Genomic DNA, 24,737 nt, shown 5'->3' on the forward strand with positions numbered 1-24,737 from the left:
TTAACCCCAAACCCTAACTTAACCCTTTACCGCACACAGGTGATTAGTAACCCCGCAGCACATTGGTGTCGGGAGTGATGGTGTTGTCGGACTAATGACTGTCAGACTGTTGGTATGTCTAACCAACATTTTGCACAATTGCATATTTGACTGGACAACAGCCACATTTTGGCAGAGTTCAACCAGCGCTCAACGACGAACACACGCATAGTTGTCTAGCCCGGCATTATGTATGTACTATCGTGGGGCGGCTGTGGCTCAGGAGGTAGAGCAGGTCGTCCAATGATCCATGGGTCGGCGGTTCGAATCCCGGCTCCTCCTGTCCGGGGGTGCATACTTAGTTTAGACTAGTCATTGGTTAGACATGGGTTAAGGTTAGGTTTTTAGGTGTGCTGCCCCGTGGGAGGTTAGGTTTAGGGTGAGGGTTTGAGATAGGTTGTAGTTGTAGGACTAATGACTGGTCTAACCAATGACTATAGTCTAAACCAAAAACTGTCTAAACTAAGTACTGCACCCCTCCTGTCCACATGTCAAAGTGTCCTTGGGCAAGGTGTGTGTGTGTGTGTGTGTGTGTGTCACGCTGTAACACCACCCGCCCGCCACCAGAGGGCGGAGTTGTATCACACACAAAAAACACACAAAACTTAACTTAAAAACAAACATGCACGCACGCGCACATACACACTAAAAGAATAACTTTCAAAAAAAAAGTCTTACAAAAAAAAGAAGAAAAAAAAACTTAATTTATTCTAATTGTTGTTATTGCAATTTACGAGCTGCGTTCGCGTCCCGCGTCCGCGCGTCCTACTCGTGTGCATCGTTGTGACGGCGTTGTCCTCCTCCGTCTGTCCCTCCCAGGCTGATGCCGGCCGTCCTTCAGACGCTGCAGGACAGGAAGGACATCATGTCCAACGAGATCTACCTGCTGAGTGCCGTGACCGCCCTGCAGCGGCTGGTGGAGACCCTGCCCCACTTCATTAGCCCCTACCTGCACAAAACTACCTTACAGGTAAACCTTTGGGGAATACTAATGTCGATGCCAGCTAGCAAGCCTAGCATGGAAGCTAACTTTAAACACGAAACTACCTTACAGGTAAACTAGTTGTGTTTTCAAATGGATTTCTGTTATTTTGGTGTACCAGTGAATCGATGAACGGTGACTACAGTAGCTTTATAAAACGTTGGTGTTGTAGGCTACTTGATCGAGACCAACAGATAATGTGCAGCAATGCAGGTAGTCTATGCATACTCGGATGTCTATTGCATGGGTGGCATGAGAAAACAAATAAAAACAACTTTATTTTGGGGAATACTAATGCTATTCGATGCCAGCTAGCAAGCCTAGCATGGAAGCTAACGTTAAACGTTGGTGTAGTGTAGCCCCATGTCCATATTATGGAACCTTTCTGTAGCACACAAGCATGGTTTCATCCAAAAGCGATATAAAAGCGGCTTAATTCCTTTGGGTGAATGGTAGTGTGTGCGTTGTTGTTGTCAACTTGCAAAATGTCTTTGCAGCGCTGGTAGTCTCATGCCGATCAGCGCTGCACACGATATGCGCATTTTCAGTGTAAAAACGGTCCCGAATGAGATCAATTTAAGTCCCAAATAGATATTTTACAGTCCCCGGGACGGTGGGACGCCGTTAATCTCGAGCCCTGGCCCCTACCTGCACAAAACTACCTCACAGGTAAACTAGAAACTACCTTGAAATTGAAATTAAACGGGGTTTAGAATCACTGCAAGAGCCGTCAAAATCTTCTCTTATGGGGGTTCCTTCCGTGCATATCTTTTCAAATGGGGGTCCGCGGCCTAATAATTAGTGTCAATTTGGGGGTCCTTGACATGAAAAAGTTTAGGAACCACTGAACTAGACCCTACATCTGCATGGGTACCGAGTATGGTAAATGGCGCACACACCGATGGCGGAGGAAACAATGCAAGGCACCAACCTGCACATCGGGAGCAATTAGGGGTTCTATGTATGTATGGGGTGAATAATTGTTGTATAAATAACGTTTCAGCCTCTGTGGCCTTCTGTCAGGTATACAGTATATATACCTGACGAAGGCCACAGAGGCTGAAACGTTGCTTTTAAAACAGTGTGTCTTATTATTCCTTATTTTTATATTATTTATATATATATAATTTTATATTTATAAAACCCATTAATTTACAAACAAAAAAAAACACACCTGACCAGAAAGATGCGTTGCGATTGAAGCTGATTGCCGTTCTCCCTCCACCAGGTGTGTCGTCTGACCCACCTGGCCGAGACGACCTCCGCCTCCCCCACGCTGTGTGTCCGCCTGGCCTCCCTCAGAGCCACCCTGGCCACCAAGGTGCCCCCCAGGGTCCTGCTGCCCACCCTCACGCGCTGTTACAGCGACCTGGTCGGTAACAAGCAGGTAACGTTTCGCATTTATCGTTCGTTTGTGTCGCCTTAGATTACTTAAATACTTACATTATTTAATGGATATTTATTTTTTGTTTTAATGTGTGCAAATCTTTGAATATATATAATCTTAAACCGAACATTTTAACTCGTGTGTGTGTGTGTGTGTGTGTGTGTGTGTGTGTTCGTTCTCAGGGTCACCTGGCTCCTCTGATGAGCGTGCTGAAAGAACACATCACTCAAATGGAGAGAGAGGAGCTCAGCGCCAACCAATCAGAGCTCACCTCCTTCTTCCTCACGGCTCTGGACTTCAGGGCGCAGCACTGCCGGGTATGTCTGTCCGTCTGTCTGTCTGTCTGTCCGTCTGTCTGTCTGTCTGTCTGTCTGTCTGTCTGTCTGTCTGTCTGTCTGTCTGTCTGTCTGTCTGTCTGCAGGTCTGCCTGCAGGCCTGTCTGTCTGTCGACTACGCCGTTGTATGTCCACAACAGTAACTGTTACCTTTCAATCAGACATGAAGTCATAAATACGCATTATAGTCAGGTAAAGTTAACTTAAGTCGTGGCAACTCTGCAAAAGAAAATGCTTACCACTAGCTTTCTTCACAGATGTGCTCATCAAGGGGTCTACTGTCACAGAAACATTTGTTCCAACCCAACTCCCTTGGGAAACTTTGTGACAGCTGCTGGATGTTGGGGTACCGTCACACGCACGTCACATGCTACTTAAAGTATAATGAAATTTGGAATTCTTTGCCTTATATTGGTTGATAATGGTACCGCAAGTTTAAGCAGCTGTCACAAAGTTTCCCAAGGGAGTTGGGTGTCTACTCTCTGTGATAGTAGGTGTCTACTATCTGTGATGAACACGTCTGTGAAGAAAGCTAGTGATAAGCATTTCTTTTTGCACATTTGCCACAACTTAAAGCTAACTTTACCTAACTCCTGTCTCTTGATAGGGCGACCTGGACGAGACCCAGGAAGTGGAGGGCAACGTCATCGACTGTCTGGTTGCCATGGTGATGAAGCTGTCCGAGGTGACCTTCAGGCCGCTCTTCTTCAAGGTGAGGACGGACGCTGGGTCTCTGTTAGCCTATTGAGACCTGAGACCAGATTCTACAAATGTCTTCTAAGTTCTAACTGGTTTTCTGAAAAACCGTATGTTTCTATGTCAGTGGTACTCAAACTATTTCATGTCAAGGACCCCAAAAATTACATGTAATTATAATCTGTCGGGTCGGGTGGCCAATTACAAACAACGCTTAGACTCCCGTTGACGTTATTGACGTAATTTAATCGCAAAATCCAGCACTACCGTTGACGTTATTGACGTAATTTAATCGCAAAATCCAGCACTACCGTTGAAGTTATTGACGTAATTTCTTTTACATTTTTCTATTCTAGAGCTGGCAAAAGGCATAATCATCTGCTATCAGGGGTGGCAATCAAAGGGTTGCATTATGTTATACGTTAGCTATTGAAAAATAGCAGATCTACAAGCTTGTAGCACGGCACTCTGTGCCGCTTGTAGATCTGCTTTTTCTTTTTTTAATCGTGAAAATGTGTGCAGATCTTTGAATATATATTCTTTCACAGTGAACGTTTTTAACTCAAATCTTTGCTTCTGGGGAGGGGGGGGGGTGTCCCTAACAACATATTTTCAGATGGGGGTCGGCGGCCAATTACACATAATTCTGGGGGTCCTTGACATGAAAACGTTTGAGAGCGACATAGGGTTTTTCAGAAAACTGTCGGGCTTTAGAAGACTTTTTTTTTAATCGTCCTCCGGTCTAACTGGGATTAAATCAGTCTTGGACACGTCTCTCTCTCTCTCTCTCTCTCTCTCTCTCCCCCTCTCTCCGTGGTGCGGTATAGTTGTTTGACTGGAGCAAGGCGGAGACGCACGGCAAGGAGCGTCTCCTCACCTTCTACCGCCTGGCCGACTGTCTCGCTGGCCGCCTGAAGGGCCTGTTCGTCCTGTTCTCCGGGAACCTGGTCAAGAGCTTCTCGGACCTCCTCCGACAGACCAACGTCGCTAAGACCGGTGAGTCCCACTCTTCTGGGGAGAGACGGAAGAAACAACGGGACTGGCGAAAAAGCTAATTTGTGATAATAGTCGAACTGGCAATATGTTGTGTTCCCTTCGGTGGGGGTTGTTATGTGCAATGCAAAATGACATGCATTTAAGATGTGGTCATCCCAGCTTTAGTAAGAGGTTCAGACTAAAGTAAAAAGTATTCAGGACGGTCCTCTCATCTCCTCTGTCCTCGCCTCCTAGTCGTGTTCATTTCGTCGCCTGTAGGCTAAAACTATGACGGAAAATGTTCGTCGGCTACCTTTTTGGTCACCGGCGGAAACTCGATCAAATCTTAAGCTATGGTGACTAAAAACTAAGACTAAATATATTGAGAACTTCGTCAAACAAATAGAAACTAGATGTGAGGGAGCGGGACTAGTGGATGGAGAAGAGATCCAGTAGAACTCAATGACAAGTCATGTTTATGTTTGTGTTGCGCTGAAAATAGCCCTAAAAAAATGGATTAAAACTGTTTAGTAGCCAAAAAACGTCAAGACATGTAATTGACGTCTTTGTAATGGATTGCCACGGGCGTCAAGACGTCTTCCCTTGGGAATTCCATTTTTTTAATATATATATATTCTTAAAAAATATATATTTTTTATTTTCATCCATATTTTGAAAATTCCTCTACTCTGGTGTACAGGTGATGACATGCACATTACATGCATAGTAGAATTACAAATTCTTTCTTTCTTTATAATGGGAGAATTGGCACTCAGAGCCTAAACTGGTGACCACCAGGTAGGCGCTGAAAGAGTTTTAACTGAATCCAGAATGTTCTGCCAGAACTAAGCTCTGCTCGCCTCCTCTCTCTCTCTCTCTCTCTCTCTCTCTCTCTCTCTCTCCTGCCGCAGACGAGGCGTTCTTCGCCTCCGAGGACGAGGACGGCGTGAAGAAGACGGGCATGCTGCTTCAGTACGTTCTGGACTGCATGTTCAAGGTGTTCCTGTACGACACGCAGCGCTTCCTGAGCAAGGAGAGGAGCGAGACGCTGCTGGGACCGCTGGTCGACCAGGTCAGTGGTGGTGTTGGCTTCCAGCTGCTTGGGTGTCAGTGATTTCAGTCAAAAACCCTTAGGTTTCGTTTTTGCCTTGGGACACAAGCTTTCATCCAATCAGGATAGAGAACAAAAACGAAACCTAAGGTTTTTGGACCCCCAGGGGTTAACTGGGGACAGGGAGGAACTCCTTATATGGTCAGCACACTCTATAGTAGAGAGGATTATCACAACAAAACAAAAAAATAAGTGATATTTGAATTAAGTGAAATCACTGACTCTACCTTTAACAAAAAAAGAATATTCTGAATTTTTCCTATTATTATTTTTTGTCCGTTCAGCCTTTCGCTTGCCGTATAGCTAACGCTCTGTGCAATTATTAGCTTGCCGTTGACTCGCATGTTAGCGCGGCGGAAAGAAGGACTCATATCTCCTAATCCGGGGGCGCTCTCCGTGGTGATGAATGGATAGATATGCTGGCGCTTCATTTCTGCTCCTCATCCGTCTCTCCCGCAAAATATGAACGCTTTTTGGATCATATATCGTGTAAATTAAAATGATCGCAATGTGAGGTCAACTTTGTGAAGTCAACTTTTTTTAGGAAATTGTTTCCGGTTCATGGCTTTCAGAGTAAAAGCGCTCAGACAACTCCGGCACCCCAGAGCTCCTATTTTATTAGATATTTTAGATTTCACCTGTGAGCCCAGTGTCTCTGATGTCATCGACACTGGGCTCACTTCCTTCCTGGACTACAATTCCCATGATGCTTTGGTGCACTGCTCCTCCTTGTGGATAGGGGGAGGGGCCTGTCTTACTGAGACAATATGTAGTCCAGGAAGGAAGTGAGCCCAGTGTCCATGCCATCAGAGACACTGGGCTCACTGCTCAAATCTAAAATATCTAAAGCCACATATTACTTCACCCTTTTTTGCAAAAAGGGTGAAGTTTCCCTTTAACACTCACAGCGCTAACATTTATTGACAAATCATGATATTATTCACGGCAGGATTTTTCCCAGTTTGAGCTCTTATTTTGAAAAGCCACATCTCCAGACTTCCGGAACTGATCATAAACTAGGAAGTTGGACGATGCGTGTTTTAGGTCCTGTCTGTCAGACGGAGCTAACCCATAGAATATTAAAAGGATAGAGACTGAACTGGCGCGAAGCTCCGCCCCCTCCGCTATTCATGTCATTGGAAGTTGCTCAGTGGCCTTTTGAAGCAGCCGGAGGGACCGTCTATTTCCGCCTTTTTGGGAGCACGTCCGCATTTGACCTCCAAATTTTGGAGGTCAAATGCGGAAGTGCAACCGAGCGCTCAATGTTAAAGCCCAGCTGCACGGGGTCTCCTCGTCATGAATCCACGGGTCCGCCTGCAGTTACCACTAGGGCCCAGCGCTTCAACATTGGCGTGCCTAGCTGCCTGGCCCCTTGAGCTAACCCAGTGCACTGGAGCGCTTCACATCGTCGGCTCTGTGCCGTCAAATAAACCTTTGTTTTGACCAAAAATGCCATCTGGGACAAGGAATAGGAGATAGAGGTCGATTGAAAGAAACGGATAGAATGGGTGTTTATGGTGCCGACAGTGTTATGACAACAGCAGCTAGCAACCCGATGCTAACGTAAGTAGCATTATGGCTTGATGGATCGAAAGCGCTATAAAAGTGCAATTGCCATTGATCTATGAGCTCTAATTGACGTAGATCGCGGCCAATGGCGGTATACGTGTTAAGAATGCATGTCGTTTTTTTCCCCCGCAACTTAACCCATTCTGACCTGAGATCAGATTCATACGAGGTTTCCACTGGACACACACTGGTCTGATTAACCCATTCTGACCTGAGATCAGATTCTAAAAATGTCAGTCGTTCTTCGATTTTTCAAAAAATAGCAGACCTACAAGCTTGTAGATCTGCTATTTTTCAATAGCTAAAGCATAACATAGTGCCAACACCAAAATGGGTTCCCGTTCAGAATGGGTTAAAGACCCACTGTGCCTCAAAAGGATCCCTGCGGCTAATCGGAAACAAATATGCCTTAAAAAAAACGACTACAACTAAAATAAAATAAACACCTTAAACATTGTAATTTCTTTCATAAATGAAGAATCTTTCACTCTATTAGGAACTGCTCCTGTCACAAGTTGATGATGTCATATCATTATGTCCATATTATGGTCTAGCCCAGAGCCATAGAGTAAGACAGAGTTACGACATTGAGGGGGCAGAAAACAGCCCGTTTATGTGGTTCATGTATACTTGCGCGAGCCCATAGACTCATGTGTCTCTGTGTGTCCCTGTGTGTGTGTGTATGTCGTGTCCCTGTGTGTGTCGTGTCCGTGTGTGTGTGTGTGTGTGTGTGTGCGCGTGTTGCGTGTGTGCGTCCCATAGCTGGAGAACACCCTGGGAGGAGACGAGGCGTTCCAGAGCAGAGTGACCAATCACCTGCTGCCCTGCATCGGCCAGTTCGCCGTGGCCATGGGAGACGACAGCCAATGGAAGCCCCTCAACTACCAGATCCTCCTCAAGACCAGACACGACTCCGCCAAGGTACACACACACACACACAGTCACACACACACACACACACAGTCACACGCACACACACACACAGTCACACACACACAGTCACACGCTCGTCCAGACATGACGGAACATGTCCCGTCACGCTCTCGTTAACGGACGTGGTGGTTGTCTCGGGTCTCCAGGTGCGTTTCTCGTCCCTGCTGGCGCTGATGGAGTTGACGGGGAAGCTGAGGGAGAACTACAGCGTCCTGCTTCCAGAGACCATCCCCTTCCTGGCCGAACTCATGGAGGGTGAGTAGAGTGTACACACTACGCCACCCAGAAGAAAAAAAACTAAACAAATGCATGTTTCTATTATCAGAGATTCTCAAACTATTTAGCCCATTTTGGGAGCGAACCCCTTTTGTTGTTATCATCATGTTATGCTTTAGCTATTTAAAAATAGCAGACCTACAAGCTCATAGCGCGCCACTCGGTGGCGCGCTATGAGCTTGTAGGTCTGCTATTTTTGAAAACATCGAAGAACCACTGACATAGAAACATAGCTTTTTCAGAAAAGGATTTAGAATCTCAATCTTTGAATCTGATTTCAAAAATTGTTTTAATCTGATCTCAGGTCAAAATAGGTTAAGGACCCCCAAAATTGTCTGCAGACCCCCCCCATCTCAAAATATGTTGTTCCAGCGACCATTCTGGGTTGTTTTTTATTGCCTGATGTTGTCATTTGTCGTACAATAACCGTATATATGGGACTTAAGTGGTTCATATACATTTTCTTTCCGATGGCTGTCTTACAGTAGTTCGTCCATTTTAACATTTCTACCTGTTCCTTCGAGGCTGCCCTGAACGCGGCAGCGTAGCTAACAAGATGTTAGACGTGTGTGTGTGTGTGGATTACACCTGGCTGCAGGGCCAATTTACTCCCACAGAACGTGTATAATTTGTGTTTGGGTATAGCTGTGACTGACTGTAAACTGTGAACTGTACCATTATGCAGAAGGAAGGCCAACCCAGCCTTCCATCCAGTAGTTGAACAGACAGTCTAAAGCAGTTTTAGTCCCGTGACCCAAAATAGAAATGAGACGTTTGGCCCCCGGGGACCCAAACTAGTTGAAAATGGCAGATCTACAAGCTAATGGTTCAGCTATTTTCTGTACTTATTAATCGTTTGCTATTTTAATTCATGGAATTTCTTAGATTTTTTTTCCATTGATTTCTTCATGAAATTGAATCATTGAATTTTGTTCTGAATTTCTCTCTCTCTCTCTCTCTCTCTCTCATATTGCGTGCGTGTGTGCGTGTGTGCGTGTGTGCGTGTGTGCGCGTGTGTGCGTGTGTGTGTGTGTGTGTGTGCGTGTGTGTGTGTGCGTGCGTGCGCGTTTCAGATGAGTCCGAGGAGGTGGAGAAGCAGGTCCAGAAGGTGCTGCAGGAAATGGAGGCCATTCTGGGAGAACCGATGCAGCAGTACTTCTAAAAACGGGCCGCAGGATGTAGAAAGACATTTGTAGAATCTGATCTCAGGTCAGAATGGGTTAATGGAAGGAGAGAGAGAGAGAGCAATAGAAGAGGGGAGGAGGAAGTTACAGAGTAGTTGAGGAGGAAGGGGAAGGGGGGAGTAGGACTAAAAGGCGGTCATAGGGGTCTCTATTATATCAATTTAAATTATCTCCTGGTCCGGGCCGAACGCGAGGACGACCTGCCTATAACGGTACCATGTCTGGTGTCGAACAGTCATCCTGAACCTGTATATTATATAACCTCCCCACGAAGCATTGACGATAACATTGTCGCACAAATAATTTGGTGTTCATTTCGGGGGGTTTTTTTGGCCCGTTGAACATTGGGAACGTATGAATAAAGAATACCTTTTTATGTTTGCCTGGTAATTTAAAAAAAAGTAAGTACAGCACAGTACTTAACCCATTCTGAACGGGACCCCCTTTTGGTGTTAGCATGGTGCCGTGCTTTAGCTATTGAAAAATAGCAGATCTACAAGCTCGTAGCGCGCCACCGAGTGGCGCGCTACGAGCTTGTATAGGTCTGCTATTTTTGAAAAATCGAAGAACGACTGACATTTTTAGATTCTGATCTCAGGTCAGAATGGGTTAATCAGACCCAGTGTGTGTCCAGTGGAAACCTCGTATGAATCTGATCTCAGGTCAGAATGGGTTAAGTAAATGTACTTTCCAGCAGACTGGATAGATCCAACTCCACCAGCCCCTGGTTTACAGATTAACTGTATGTACGTCAGCGTGACACACACACACACATGGTGGACATTTACCCTTTGGTTTGTATTGATTAGCACGCCGTGCCTTTCTGTGTGTTTACTGTACGTGTACAGTTACTGTACGGTTACAGAGTAAATGTTCAAGTTAGAATTCTATAACTTAATGTTTTGGGGGAAAAGTGTTCCGGAGGTGCACCGTATACGCACGTCCCGGGTTCATTCAACTGGTCCTCCGACAAAAAAAAAAAAGAACAGACCGCAAAAGATAAAGAACAAGTCTGCGCGCCGTTTTGAAAAGCTCCCCAAATACTTTATTTACCAAGGCGGGGGGGGGGGGGAACAACGTTTCAGCCTCTGTGGCCTTCGTCAGGTACGGTATATCTGATGAAGGCCACAGAGGCCGAAACGTGACATCCATTCAAGTCTCTCTCTCGGTGGTGTTAAACCCCATTTTTACCAAAACATTCGCTCTGAAAGAATATATATTCAAAAGGTTTGTGCCAAATCAAGATTTTTCAAAAAATAGCAACGCTATGAGCTTGTAGATCTGCAATTTCTTCAATGGCTAAAGTATAACATAATACTTAAAACACCAAAAGAGGTTCCCACCAAGAATGGGTTAGACCAGTCTGAAGTGTATACTGTACTGTACTGTAATGTAATGTACAAGCCCTCCTCCCTGGCCTGTGTGTGTGTGTGTGTGTGTGTGTACATGTGTGTTAGGCTGTGCAATGACACTTGGTGGTGAACAAACGTTATGACGCTATTTCCGTGCACACAGGGAGCACGGAAATGCTCCCTGTGTGTGTGTGGTTGCACCACTCAAAAAGGCAGATCTACAAGCTCACAATGTGCGAGTGGTGCGTGAGGCGTGCGACTGAGTAATGTAAAAAAAAACATACATTATTATTAATCAGTTAGTGTTTGTGACACAGAGTATCATAACTGTCAATATGCGTTTCAAATGTATTTAACATAAGTTACTGTATGCAGTTCTTTACAACATCATTATTAGTGTATGTATCAGAACTTTTTTTTTTTTTCAATATTTTTTGTGTTCGCATCTATTTGACACTTCAGTCCGGCTCACACTCTGTTGTGATACATTGTAAAGATGTATTTTAAATAAAATGATTTAACTTTCTTTGAGCTTAAATGCTTAAATGTTCTCATTTATTATGCTTTTCATGTCGAGGATCCCCAAATTTGGTTTGTAAATTGGCTATTTTTGAAACGCCTACATAGAAAATGGGGTTAAAGCGGTTGGACTGATTTTGATGATGGAACCACTTCTCTAAATAATGCTATTTGTGATTGTGATTTTGTGTCGTGTATAACTCTCTAATTCACCCAATCCCTCTGGATACATGTTCCCATCTGACATCTAAGTGGGGTTGAATTAAACGCAAGTTGGGAACCAGGTAATATCCAAGTGAGAGGTATATGGGTATGTGTTTGTTGTCATGATTTGTCACGACGAGAATTGGCTTTGTCCGCGGAATTTATTTTAGGCTATTACAAGCAATACTTATTCTGTAGTCTACATATCTGCCTGGTTTAACCCACGGTATATGGGCCATTCACAATGACCACTAAAAGTATATACAAGTAAGACGCGCAAACGCGGGAAGCGAACGCAGCTATACGTCCAAATATGGAGTGTTGCATCAATCACAAACAAATCACTCAGCTCCATATATGGGCACAACAGCGGGACAGACACACAGACAGACAGACATGATCTGCTAGGTCTCATAGTAAGTGCTCACTGCTTTCGCAATAAAAGTCACACCTGTGTGAAGTGATGGGCACTCTTATCATCGTACATTTAATTCTGGCCAAAGGCCGATTTGCTCGTCTAAATTGTCCTTTCATAGTCAATGGAATTTTGTGTTTCCACAAAAAGCTGATTTATTCAGACACGTGACGGAAATTCCCCTTTCATTGTCAAATGGCAAAATAGTTGAGGACAAAAAGGCTGTATATAGGAGGGGCTAGCACCCCTCAAAAAAATAAATCTGAACACATGACGTCATCGGTAGAATCTCCGTTATTGCGGCTGACTACACATGTCCATATGTGACGTCACGTATTCTAGGTTCATCCCCTGGATTCTCCATATATGGAGCTGAACGCTCTACTGACATCATCCACATGGATCTCCATATATGGAGCTGAACCAATACACGGAAATTATGACACATATCACTCTGACATCAGCATAACCTTGAACCTCCAACGATCTCATATATATCCCCAGAATCTATACCTCCCAAAGACCTTCATAATCCTATACAACGCTCACCAGGATCTCCTCGACACACTGAGGAGGACAAGAAGAAAGGACAGAGACCTCTTGAGACTCTACCTTCAAGACCTTTGACCTTCAGCACCCCCTGTCGTCCCTCGACAAGGTAGGCTATACATGCAGGCTATATGGGCCGATTCTTACCTCTGTTTCGGCGCTGTAGTGCCCGACTTTAGGACGGTACCCCCCCCCCGCCCCCCCCGAACCTCAAATGACGTCAAATTGTAGGCTCTACAGCGCCGAACCGACTTTTATTCGGCTCTAAAATAGGAGTATGAATCGGCCCTATGACCGTGGCCTTAGGGTCGATTCATACTCCTATTTTAGAGCCGAATAAAAGTCGGTTCGGCGCTGTAGAGCCTACAATTTGACGTCATTTGAGGTTCGGGGGGGGGGGGGGGGGGTACCGTCCTAAAGTCGGCTCTTCGGTGCTACTGAAAATTTCTGACGAGCCGAAATCATTTCGGCACTACAGCGCCGAAATGGGAGTATGTATCGGCCCTTATACAACCCCTTTAGCTTGCTTAAATTCTATAATCGCATGAATCGGACACCTGCACTGTGGTGTCCGATTGCGTCCTAATCCTAGCCTTTGAATAACAGTCCTGTCCTTTTAGTAGGCTATATTTTTCATAGTTGTATAAGTTATAGGGTTATCTCTGGTCCATCCATATATGATATGGGACTTCTTCCCTATAAGGCTATATATATATGGACCAGCAGAGCTTCATGGTTTAGGGTCAGGCGGTCAGCTGTTTAAAATGCTCATTTCTTAATTGCATGGTCTTCTTTCTCTCGACTTCAGTGTTTCATAATGGCTTAATTTTTGTGCGTATTACAAAAATATATATATATATATATTATTATATATAAAAAAATATATATATATTATAATGTAATATATATATAATAATAATATAATTCGCAGTAATAATAATATTATATATTATTGCTTGGCCACTGTTATCGATTAATTTTTGCATTATAACTATTAAGCCTCTTATACATATTTGTAACGCACGTCGGGCTGAGAGAGGAGATGAATTGCAGCATGTGATGCACTGTACTGTACTGTACTGTAGGCTACTGTCTGACTAACCTCGCCTCACTGTCTGACTGGCTTGCAGTGTGGGCGGGCCGAAGACGAGCCTCTCTCTCTCTCTCCACCTGTCCCGTTTGAACATAGCCTACTACTGTATATGAGCCATGCCTCTCTCTCTCTCTCTCTCTCGCTCTCTGTCGTGCTCGGTAAATAGAGGATCTACAAGCTCACAACGCGTCACGTTCGTGACGCGTTGTGAGCTTGTAGATCTGCTATTTACCGCGCAGGCATGAGCAAGCCACACCACCCCGTGACATGATGTGCAACTCTCTCTCTCTCTCTCTCTCTCTCTCTCTCTCTCTCCCTCTAGCTCCTGCCTGTCTGTGCGTGTGGTTGGCAGAAAACGTGCGCCTCCTCCTCCTCCTCTTCCTCGCCCGGCTGGCTGCACAGCCTCTCATTCTCCCATCATCATCATGGTGCTCGCCAGGGGATTACAAGTCGCTTTTAGGACAATTTCTAAACGGAACAACCACCACCACCATCGGCCTTTCTCAGTGGGTGTCGTGGGAGCGCCTTTCTCCAAGGGACAAGTCAGTGAGAAGAAGAGCATTCGATTCATGATCGTTCATTCATTCATTCATCCATGCATGATTTATTTAATAATTCAACGTGGAAACTATTTATGTAACACATATCTCTCTCAAGGGGACACCAGATGTTCACGCGGCTAGACCGGCATTCACTGGCAGCACTTTTCACGTGACTTTATAATAACTATATAGGCTGTAATATAATATATCAGTGCCTTAAATAGCCCACTGTTTATGTATCAGCCTATTTATCATATTATTAATAGCAATATTAACTAGAAATATAGGATACTTGTTGTTCCTGAAGAAACAGTGTGGGATGTTTGACGTATTTACCCACAATTATGTCATAATTAATAATAATTAGTGAAGAGTAGCTGTAGCTCGCGTATACTCGAGCCCACGATAATAATAATAATAATAATAATTAATTCTTATACTGTTATTATAATATTATGATTGATTGATTGTATGGTAGCCTATAATGTATTTGTTGTTCTGCATCATATTAATATATCCCATCCAGCCCAGAGGAGGAGTGGAGAAAGGACCAGACCTGATCAGGGCAGCAGGCCTGGTGGACAGACTGCAAGCACTGGGTGAGTACTCTGCAACCCATTCTGACCTGAGATCAGATTCTAAAAAGGTCTTCTACATCCCGACAGTTTTCATTCTGACCTGAGATCAGATTCTAAAAATGTCTTCTATGTCAGTCGCCCTTCGATTTTTTTTCCAAAAATAGCAGACCTATACAAGCTCGTAGCTATGAGCTTGTAGATCTGCTATTTTTAAATAGCTAAAGCACGACATGATGCTAATACCAAAATGGGTTCCTTAATGCACTGTGGGTCGGGACCCATTTATGGGTGCAGGTGGAACACATTTTTATGGGGCCCCATTTTGTTTTGGTTCCTATAATTGTGTTTTTTGAGGGGCCCTATATCCCCTCCAATATACAGGTTTAATGTTCGTTTTTAGTTCAATGTTTGTTTAAAAAAACGCCATTGACAATGAAGGGAAAATGTACGTTATAATGTGCCTTTAATTAATGGCGTTTAATGTTTGTGTTGGCACCGTTTGTTTTACATCACCATTGCGTCACATCATCAACAGGAGTTAAACTTTAAAATATTAGCGCCCCTCACTTCACACGGGGGTGATTTTTTTTATTATTATTTCAAAACGTTGAATCGGTGGTTCTTTCAGCATCCAGTGTCGTTGCTCGGTGGTTCCCAAACTGGGCGTCGGACGGAACCCCCAGGTGGGCCCCCAGATTATTTTGGGGGTATGTCCCCGGTTCCCCAGATGATTAAGATTCCAGGGGTCCCCGCGTGGCTATAACTCGTTGATAGTTAGGAACCAAATGGACCCTTATATATCTGTAACTATAGTGTACAAATGGAACTAAATGGATCCAAATAGATCTATATACATTTAGGCTGCATGCAGACGACCCCCAGGGAGTATAGGCTACTTTGTTGTACTTATATTATGCGCATATTGAAATATTTAAAATATATATATCTTTAACCCTATAGCTGGCACAACATTAGGTTCAGATGGGGGTAATACGCCGGTATTCATGTCAATTTTGGGAGTCCTTGACACGAACATGTGTGTGAGAAGCAGTGACGTTACACTCTGTTATATAACAGTGCAGCACACGTGCATAATTGGTGTTGACGAGGACATAAGTAGGATTAGATTTTGTGTAGTTTGTGTGTGCACTGCGCATGTGTGCACGCATGCTTGTGTGTGTGTGTGCAACTGTGCGTGCCTGCGTGCGTGTTTATTCACACACACACACACACACACACACACACACACACGCGCGCGCGTCAGAAGCGCGGTAAACAGTGGGTCGTGTGCGCATGTGTTTGGTCAGCCATGCTGTTGCATCATCATGGCACACATTGTGTTGTTATTAATGGAACACAAGGGGGGGCGATCTGATAGGTCCAACTCATCTGACCTTGGTACACACCCCCTTGGCTGTGTCACTGTGTGTGTGTGTGTGTGTGTGTGTGTGTGTGTGTGTGTGTGTGTGTGTGTGTGTGTGTGTGTGTGTGTGTGTGTGTGTGTGTGTGTGTGTGTGTGTGTGTGTGTGTGTGTGTGCCAGGATTAGGAAGGACCGCAGGTTATCGTCTGCCTCATGCGTCATGCTCAAGTTCAAGTTCAACCGTTTCCACGCACTGTACATGCCACACACACACACACACACACACACACACACACACACACACACACACACAGAGACCAGCGGAGGGGGGTCAGGTGCTCAACCAGTATTTTAAGACCTGAGATCCGTTCTACAAATGCCTTCTAGGAATCAGTTGTTCTCAAGCGTTTTCGGAATTCAAAATTATTCTACATTATTTTGTCGAGATTTAAATAAGAAATTAAAAAAGATCAAATGATCAGCGTGACACGAAACCCCCCCCCCCCCCCATATACAAAACATTTGCGTGTATGTGTGCAAAAAATATTCTAAATTCCCTCACACTTTTTGAAGATCTGTATATATTAAAAAACATAATACAGATCTAGAACTGCTATTTTCAGATTTATTTATAATGATGGAACCCCCATAAAGACCCTGTATGCATGCCTGCCTGCGTGTGTGCGCGGGTGTGCAGGTGTAATGCAGCACACTGTAACATTAGACACAAGTTCATATAGTCATTCATTTCTTCGGGCCCATGCAGGGAAATGTTTGCTTTTCCGTGTGTTGGTGTTGCCGATGGTACTATAATTAAGGCACCACTGTTCCATTTAGTGTGCAGTGGGCAGTCCTTTTAATTCCCAGGACCCCCCTTCCATAACTCTGAGAGTGTACAAACGGAACCAAATGTACACTCTCAGAGTTATACACAACCGTACAGGTCCATTTGGAACCCACTCAAGGCCACTTTGAGACCCACTGGGTGCAGCAGAGCGTTTCCAGTGAGACGACAACCTGCCACGACGACAGCAGCACCCTGACTCTGTCTGACCAGAATGGGAACAGAGCCTTCATTAAGTATCAGTGGTAACACCTGTGAAAGAAGTAGAGGGAGTGAGCCTATATGGGCTATAGTTCCAAACATTGGAACTATATCCCATTGAGACGGAACGAGCACTTCCGCATTCCATTGTTACACAATGGGAGTCAACGCTATATATAGTGTCACTACTCTCTTACTATATTCCACTCGGGGAAGGGGGCCTCAAAATGGCGTGTGTGCATATAGAGAGAGCCCATTGTTACGGTCATAATATATTTGTTTTTTTGACCCCCCCCCCAGGCTGTGCGGTGAGAGACTACGGCAACGTGACGTTCGAGGAGCTGCCCAGCGACGAGCCCGTGGGCCGGGTGAAGAGGCCCAGGACGGTGGGCAGTGCCAACCAGAGACTGGCGGAGGCCGTCCACAATGTGAAGAGAGACGGGCACACTTCCGTCATGCTGGGCGGAGACCACAGGTGTGTGTGTGTAGTTGTGTGTGCGTGTGTGTGTGTGTGTGTGTGTGTGTGTGTGTGCGCGTGCGTGCACATGTAAGCGCAGCACACATTATACATTAGACACACAAGTTCATAAGTCATTCATTTCTTCGGGCCAGGGAAATGTTTGCTTTTCGTGTTTGTTTAAAAATGTCACAAAGGGGAGAAGACTTTGCACATGGCATAATTATGTCACATGTGCTGCTTGTCTGACATTTATTTCAGACACGCTCTAGTAGTACACATGTGAAGAGTCTGCCTGTGCTGTTAGCTCATTTTGAATTGACCCATTTTGAGCGGGAACCCCTTTTGGTGTTACATACATTATGTTATAATTTAGCTATTGAAAAAATAGAAGATCTACAAGCTCATAGCGCGCTCATAGGTCTGCTATTTTTTTTTAATCTCACTGTCTTGTCTTTGTCTTGTCTTGTCTTGTCTTGTCTTGTCCTTGTCTTGTCTTTGTCTTGTCTTGTCTTGTCTTGTCTTGTCTTGTCTTGTCTTGTCTTGTCTTGTCTTGTCTTGTCTTGTCTTGTCTTGTCTTGTCTTGTCTTGTCTTGTCTTGTCTTGTCTTGTCTTGTCTTGTCTTGGTCTTTGTCTTTGTCTCGTCTCCCTGTCTGGCCGTGTCGTCATGGCGTGCGTCTCTCCAGCCTGGCGATAGGCTCCATCCACGGTCACGCCACGGCCATCCAGAGGGAGCTGAGCGTGGTGTGGGTGGACGCGCACGCCGACATCAACACGCCGCTGACCTCGCCCACGGGCAACGTCCACGGGCAGCCCATGTCCTACCTCGTCCACGAGCTGCGCTCAAAGGTATACCGTAACCGCCATAGAGTTATACTGTATAAACTAGAGGGCGTACAGCCCATGTCCTATACCTTGTGGGCGGCTGTGGCTCAGGAGGTAGAGCAGGTCGTCCAATGATCCCTGGGTCGGCGGTTCGAATCCCGCCTCCTCCTGTCCTACATGTCAAGTGTCCTCGGGCAAGACACTGAACAGAGTTACGACATTGAGGGGGCAGAAAACAGCACGGTCACGTGGTTCATGTATACGAGCCCATAAGACTCCAATGCGTTGTGTAAACCTCCGGTTGTCCCTATTCAATAGAAGTCTACTGTATGTAGAAGAGCTGTAGAAGTGAACGGAGTCGTCGTAACTCTGTCTCTCTTACTCTTACTATGGCTCTGCTCAAAGGTATACCGTAACACCATAGAGTTAATGCGACGCATTGTGAGCTTGTAGATCTGCTATTGTCAAATGGACGAAAGGTGTATATAGGGCTGAAGTGGTTACTGTAATTGTCATAAACCTTTATGGAAATTATTAGGTTATTTTTTTATATGAAATACTTCTCTATAAAAAAAATGATAGAATTGTTTTTAATTGATGATTTTTTGAAGTGATATTATATACCTAAGGGATATTTACTCACGAGTCACGACCCGTACAAATTGGGCCGCGACTCAAACATTGTGTCCCGACCTCCCACTGTTTGGGAAATTTGAAATGTGATTTAAATGTGATATCGGATGTATCTCAGTCTGGCCGTTGTCTGAAGACACGAATCCGATATGATCACTTTGCCGTGTTGACAGTTCAAAGATCGTGTTTGATTAAACAAATGGGATTTGCCTGCGACTCTGAAGAAAGCCTGTGTTTCTTGTCCCCCCCCCCCCCCGTGTCACTACACAGATCCCTCCCTTGCCAAACTTCTCGTGGATCAAACCCTGCGTGTCTGCCAGAGATCTGGTGTACATCGGCCTGAGGGACGTGGACCCAGAGGAGCAGTGAGTGACATGTCTACAAAACCAACAGTTTTCTGAAAAAACCTTAATGTTTCTATAATGTCAGTGGTGCTCAAATCTTTTCCATGTCAAAGACCCCCGGAATTATCTGTATATTTGTGTGGTCATCGACATGAAAAGGTTTGAGCTGTATATTTGGCCCGCCGACCCCCATCTGAAAATATGTAGTTCCAGGGGATCCACCAGGGGACCCACAGGTCGCCACATTTTCTTGATAAAAAATATTGCACGCTTGTAGATCTGCTATTTTTCAATAGCTAAATTATAACGTGATAATGCTTATTTGATCTAAATACGGTATATTTCTCTCTCTCTCTCTCTCCGGTCAGTTACATCCTGAAGCTGCTGGACATCAAGGTGTTCTCCATGACCGATGTGGACAGACTGGGCATCCACAGGGTGATGGAGGAGACCTGCGACTACCTCTCCTCAACGTAAGACCATGACCACCACGACGATGATGATGATGTGAATGATGTGTTTTTCATCCACATGTACGTATGTTGTCGGGGTCGGCTATGTGGCTCAGGAGGTAGAGCAGTTCGTCCGGTGATCCGGGGGTGGGCGGTTCGAATCCCGGCTCCTCCTCCTCCTGCTCCTGTCCACATGTCGAAGTGTCCCTGGGCAAGACACTGAACCCCACACTGCCACCGTTGGTGTGGGAATGTGGGCATTTCTTCATTTACAGAGTATAGAGTTGTCACAGCGCTGTCATCCGGCGACAGTCTGTGCATGCTGACAACTATAATCTATACAGTATAAGAATAGAGAAACAGTTTGAAGTGAAAAAGCGCTTCACCTCCCAATGCACAAGTGAATTGACCATCGTAAAGCGCTTTGAGTAAAGCACGTAGTGCATAGACAAGAGCTATAAAAATGCAATCCACATCGTGAATGGCCCAATCCAATCAGCGTTATTTATCAAGCACATTTGACACAACCAGAGTTGAAACAAAGTGCTATACACAAAGAAATACTAAAATGCCAAAGGCAAAAATGGGACATAATATAAGGCAGTGGAAGCATGCAACTCTTTAATCAGTGTGTTCAAATGCCAAGGAGTACAAGTGAGTTTTCAGGCGTGATTTAAACACACAGGCAAGGATTGAGACGCTCTGACATGAGGTGGAAGTTCATTCCACAGTGTGTGGTGGACGCTTCAACGGAAAATGACCTATCCCAGCTTTGATTTAGGGATTTTATTTATCTTATTTAACCTTTATTTAACCAGTAAAATCACATTGAGACTTCTACAAGTGGGAACTGGCCAAGAGGCAGAAAAAAAAAATTACACTTCAATACCACATCGTCAATGTTACATTTTGAACCAGCAAAATACAACATCCATAATACACCTTAAAGTACCCTATGCATAAATACAACAAGTCACCTCTGTCCTTCTTTTTAGTCGCAGGGCAAAATACACCATGTACACAATCTACACGATCTGAACCGATACAATAAATATATAGGCATGAACATATAGGCTATATAGTACATATCGAAACACTGTGCAGGTGTTGGACTGTACATCAAAGACCATCCTTTTGAAACTTCTCAAGGGAACTTTCAACGCCAATTTTAGTCTGGACTGTAGATCGTTCCACGACCAATAAGGGCCAAAGAAGCGGCCAGACATTTTTTGAACCCCCCCCTCGGATTTTGAATGCTGGTATAACTACACACCGCAGCCAAGCATTTGACCTGAGGTCAAATGCTTGTCACTTCTCAAGGATCTTGAGAAGTGACTGCATGGTGGTCACCCCCCCGCATGGTTAGAAGAAGATGTGCTCGCGTATACGTACAGTAACCTGACGGAAGACGGTTTGCTTCACATTTTCTGTTTCACAACTATATGTGAACTCAATATAATACCATGGGGAGTCAGTCTGGTTTATACATGTTCACATCACAGCTTTATACAATCACACACGTCTAAAGCCTTTATCCAACACGTTGTTGTGTCTCCATTGTGTCTCCATTCTGGTGTCCTCCCGCAGAGTGAAGAAACCCATCCATCTGAGCTACGACATAGACGCAATTGACCCCGCGGTGACCCCGGCGACCGGCACCCCCGTGGTGGGGGGGCTCACCTACAGGGAGGGGCTGTACGTCACGGAGCACCTCTGTCAGACGGGTACGCACGCACACACACACACACACACGCACGCACGCACACACACACGCACACGCACACGCACACGCACACACACACACATTTGAATTATTTTATTTGGATCTGCACAAGTGGCGTAATACAGAACAGACCCAAACACTGATCAGAATTAGGTTATACATTATATGGTCCAACCAATTAGCTGCTGCACATGCTTAACACACAGAGGGAAAAGAAGAGAAAAAAATATATATAGCACATTGTTGACATACTATTACTTGATACTAGACAGGATGTTTGTTTTGGGTTTTTTAAGCCACCTATAGGGATAAATGAAACAACGCCTTCTCCAGACAGACAGACTGCCCATAGTAGCTGAGACAGAACAGTATTTAGCCAGCTTTTTTGCATTTGTTTTTAGCAATCCACCCAATTGCAAACCCCTGAGCACAAGTTTATGGACATGGCCCAGACTTCCAAATACAAGGACAATAAGTTGACAGTTATATCCCAAGGCCATAATACGTTCCACCAGAAGCTGATATTTCATAAGTTTGGATGTAAAACAAGTGTCCATATACAAATCAAATGGACAGCCCATTTCAAATATAGTGACAGTTTTTCTAATGTCATTGATGAACACACTATCTGGGGTATTTGGAATATTTTGTAGTGAATTGACATGCGTGTCATTGTGATCAAACCAGTCTATTTTTACAGTGCTGTGTTTATACATTCTTGTTGTCCTGTCCTGTACTCCTCTGATCTTGTCTGAGACCAGGTCCACCAGACGGTCATGTCTGGCAATGTACAGTCCTTTATAGTGGCTGCAACCATCACACACACACACACACACACACACGCACACACACACACACACACACACACACACACGCACACGCACACGCACACGCACACGCACACGCACACGCACACACACACACACACACACACACACTAGGACCCAGTGGTGATTTCCTCGACTAATACTAGGACGGAAAATGCTTGTCAACTACCTTTTTTCCCCTGTCGAAAACTAAATGGATAAATGCAAAGTAAGCTATGTGACGAGTGACTAAAACTATAGTGACTAAATATATTGACAATTCCGTCAACAAATAAAAACTAGGCTAAAATGTATTATTTTATATAGGAAGGGACTATAGTGGACTAATAGTGGATAACATGTAAGTCATTTTACACTCGGTTGCGTGCTGAAAATAGCCGGTGCGCAAGCTAGCTCACGACGCGTCGCAGTGCTGTGAGTTCCAGGTTTTCGTGTTCTTTCTCATTTAGAATATGTATGAGACGTATTTACTATGACACACATCTATGTGTCATAGTGTGTGCCACGTATGGCACATTGGGAGTCCACTAGCACTAGTGGTTCTCAAACGTTGTATTTGCAACGACCACCCCCCTTAACTCTGAGAGTGTTCAAATGGAACCAAATGGACCCGCAAGGGAGCATTTTTGGTTCCATTTGAACCGAGAGTTACAGAGCCGTTATGGTCAAGACATTCAGGGCTAGCTATTTGTGTTGTGTTTGTGCTGGTATTATTATTATTATTATTATTATTATTATTGTCCACTCATGTTGTAAAAATGGAATGTCCGCCACAAAACACGGCGATGAGGCCTGTTTTCTTTTTTTGTCAAATATGTTTTTATTGAACAGATTATAAATTGTTAAACATTATGATATGAAATACATTTGTTTTTTTTATGAAACAAAATGAAAGAAAAAAGAAAAAAAAGACAAAAAAGAGAAAGAAATCCCTTAACCCTCTCCCACCCATACTGCTCAGTGACACTGCATACTATATCATAAGATGATAGAAAGCTCATGGAAAACATCTGAAAAGAAAAATGGCGTACAGTCAACCATATCAATGGTATCCTGTCTATTAATTGTTTCTACTCAGGTAATGGACAAGGGGGCAGCCAAACCTTATCAAACTGTCTCTCAGGAAATACCTCATTCTCTCAAGATGAAGTGTACTAGTCAATTCATTTAACCAGTGCTTAAATGCAGGAGCCTCCTCCTTCTTCCAGTGTGTCAAAATTAGTTATTTTTCGCTGTAACGAGGCCTGTTTTCTGACCGCACGTCTTCTCTCTCCTCTCCGTCCGTCCGTCCGTCCAGGTCTCCTGTCGGCCGTGGACCTGGTGGAGGTGAACCCGGACCGAGGCAGGACCGAGGCGGAGGTCCGCTCCACCGTGAGCACCGCGCTGGACGTGGTGCTGGGCTGCTTCGGGCGCCTCCGCGAGGGGAACCACCCCGCCGACTACTGCATGCCCGAGCCTTAATAATAATTGACGGCTCCTCCTCTGCGAGGGGGCACCCTCCCTCCACACCCCGGCAGACCACCTCCTCCGCGAGGGACACCCTCCCTCCACACCCCGGCAGACCGCCTCCTCCTCCGCGAGGGGGACCCTCCTCCCACACCCCGGCAGACCGCCACCTCCGCGAGGGGGACCCTGCACCCGGCCGACTACTGCCTGCCCGAGCCTTGACACCTCCCCCCCACCAGTTTGTCCCCCTTTGCGTGGGGCAGAACCCTCATTTCCAAGACTTTTCAGCCGTCCCACACATTGAGACCCTGTCTGTCCCACACTGTGACTGCATGGCAAGCATCAGCGTGCAAATAGTTAGTTGACTCTTTTTCCTGCAAGATGTGGGCTTTTTTTCTTAAGCCTGTTACAATAACATGATAAATATCCCCTCCTAGGATACAGTATACCATTTTGGCCACACATATACTGTACCACCCATGACCAAAATGAGCCTTTTAAAACAAAATGTCCTGATTCTAAAACAAATTGTGAGACGCCCAGAGGGGTTTAAATGTATAGGCACTATTAGGTCTATATATGGTCGAATATGACAAGGCATTTTTTATAGCAACTTAACCTATTTTTTAGACCTGAGGACGATTCTACAAATACCTTCTAAATCCTGACAGTTTTCTGAAAAAACCTCGTGTTTTTCTATGTCAGTGCCAGTTGGGTGCTCAACCTATTTTCCAAGGACCCCCAGAATTATCTGTATTTGGCCGTGGACTCCCCATCTGAAATGATGTATAGTTCCAGGGACCCTCACAGAAGCAAAAGATATGAGTTTAAAACGTTTGTTGTGAAAGAATACATATTCAAAAGATTTGGCCACATTTTCAAAAA

General features: G+C 44.8%; 2 protein-coding genes across 2 annotated transcripts in view; both read left to right on the top strand.

The window, feature by feature from the left end:
* The window catches only part of heatr1 (HEAT repeat containing 1), a 67,382-nt gene extending 56,017 nt beyond the window's left edge, over positions 1 to 11,365 (top strand). Inside the window, exons 37-45 of the mRNA XM_080789025.1 lie at positions 859 to 1,009; positions 2,250 to 2,408; positions 2,591 to 2,725; positions 3,351 to 3,455; positions 4,267 to 4,435; positions 5,326 to 5,486; positions 7,857 to 8,015; positions 8,174 to 8,282; positions 9,377 to 11,365. Coding sequence (XP_080645151.1) covers positions 859 to 1,009; positions 2,250 to 2,408; positions 2,591 to 2,725; positions 3,351 to 3,455; positions 4,267 to 4,435; positions 5,326 to 5,486; positions 7,857 to 8,015; positions 8,174 to 8,282; positions 9,377 to 9,465 — 1,237 coding nt within the window. The 3' untranslated portion in view covers positions 9,466 to 11,365. The remainder of the gene's footprint in view (positions 1 to 858; positions 1,010 to 2,249; positions 2,409 to 2,590; positions 2,726 to 3,350; positions 3,456 to 4,266; positions 4,436 to 5,325; positions 5,487 to 7,856; positions 8,016 to 8,173; positions 8,283 to 9,376) is intronic.
* A 2,611-nt stretch (positions 11,366 to 13,976) lies between these two features.
* Positions 13,977 to 24,737, top strand: arg1 (arginase 1). The gene is made up of 8 exons (XM_080789969.1): positions 13,977 to 14,161; positions 14,688 to 14,760; positions 17,446 to 17,620; positions 18,289 to 18,451; positions 19,331 to 19,425; positions 19,773 to 19,877; positions 21,444 to 21,580; positions 23,704 to 24,737. The coding sequence occupies exons 1-8, from the start codon at positions 14,045 to 14,047 to the stop codon at positions 23,865 to 23,867; spliced, it is 1,029 nt and encodes a 342-aa protein (XP_080646095.1). The 5' UTR covers positions 13,977 to 14,044; the 3' UTR covers positions 23,868 to 24,737.

Source organism: Protomyctophum bolini (assembly GCF_963924005.1).
Source record: "Protomyctophum bolini genome assembly, chromosome: 18".
NCBI lineage: Eukaryota > Metazoa > Chordata > Actinopteri > Myctophiformes > Myctophidae > Protomyctophum > Protomyctophum bolini.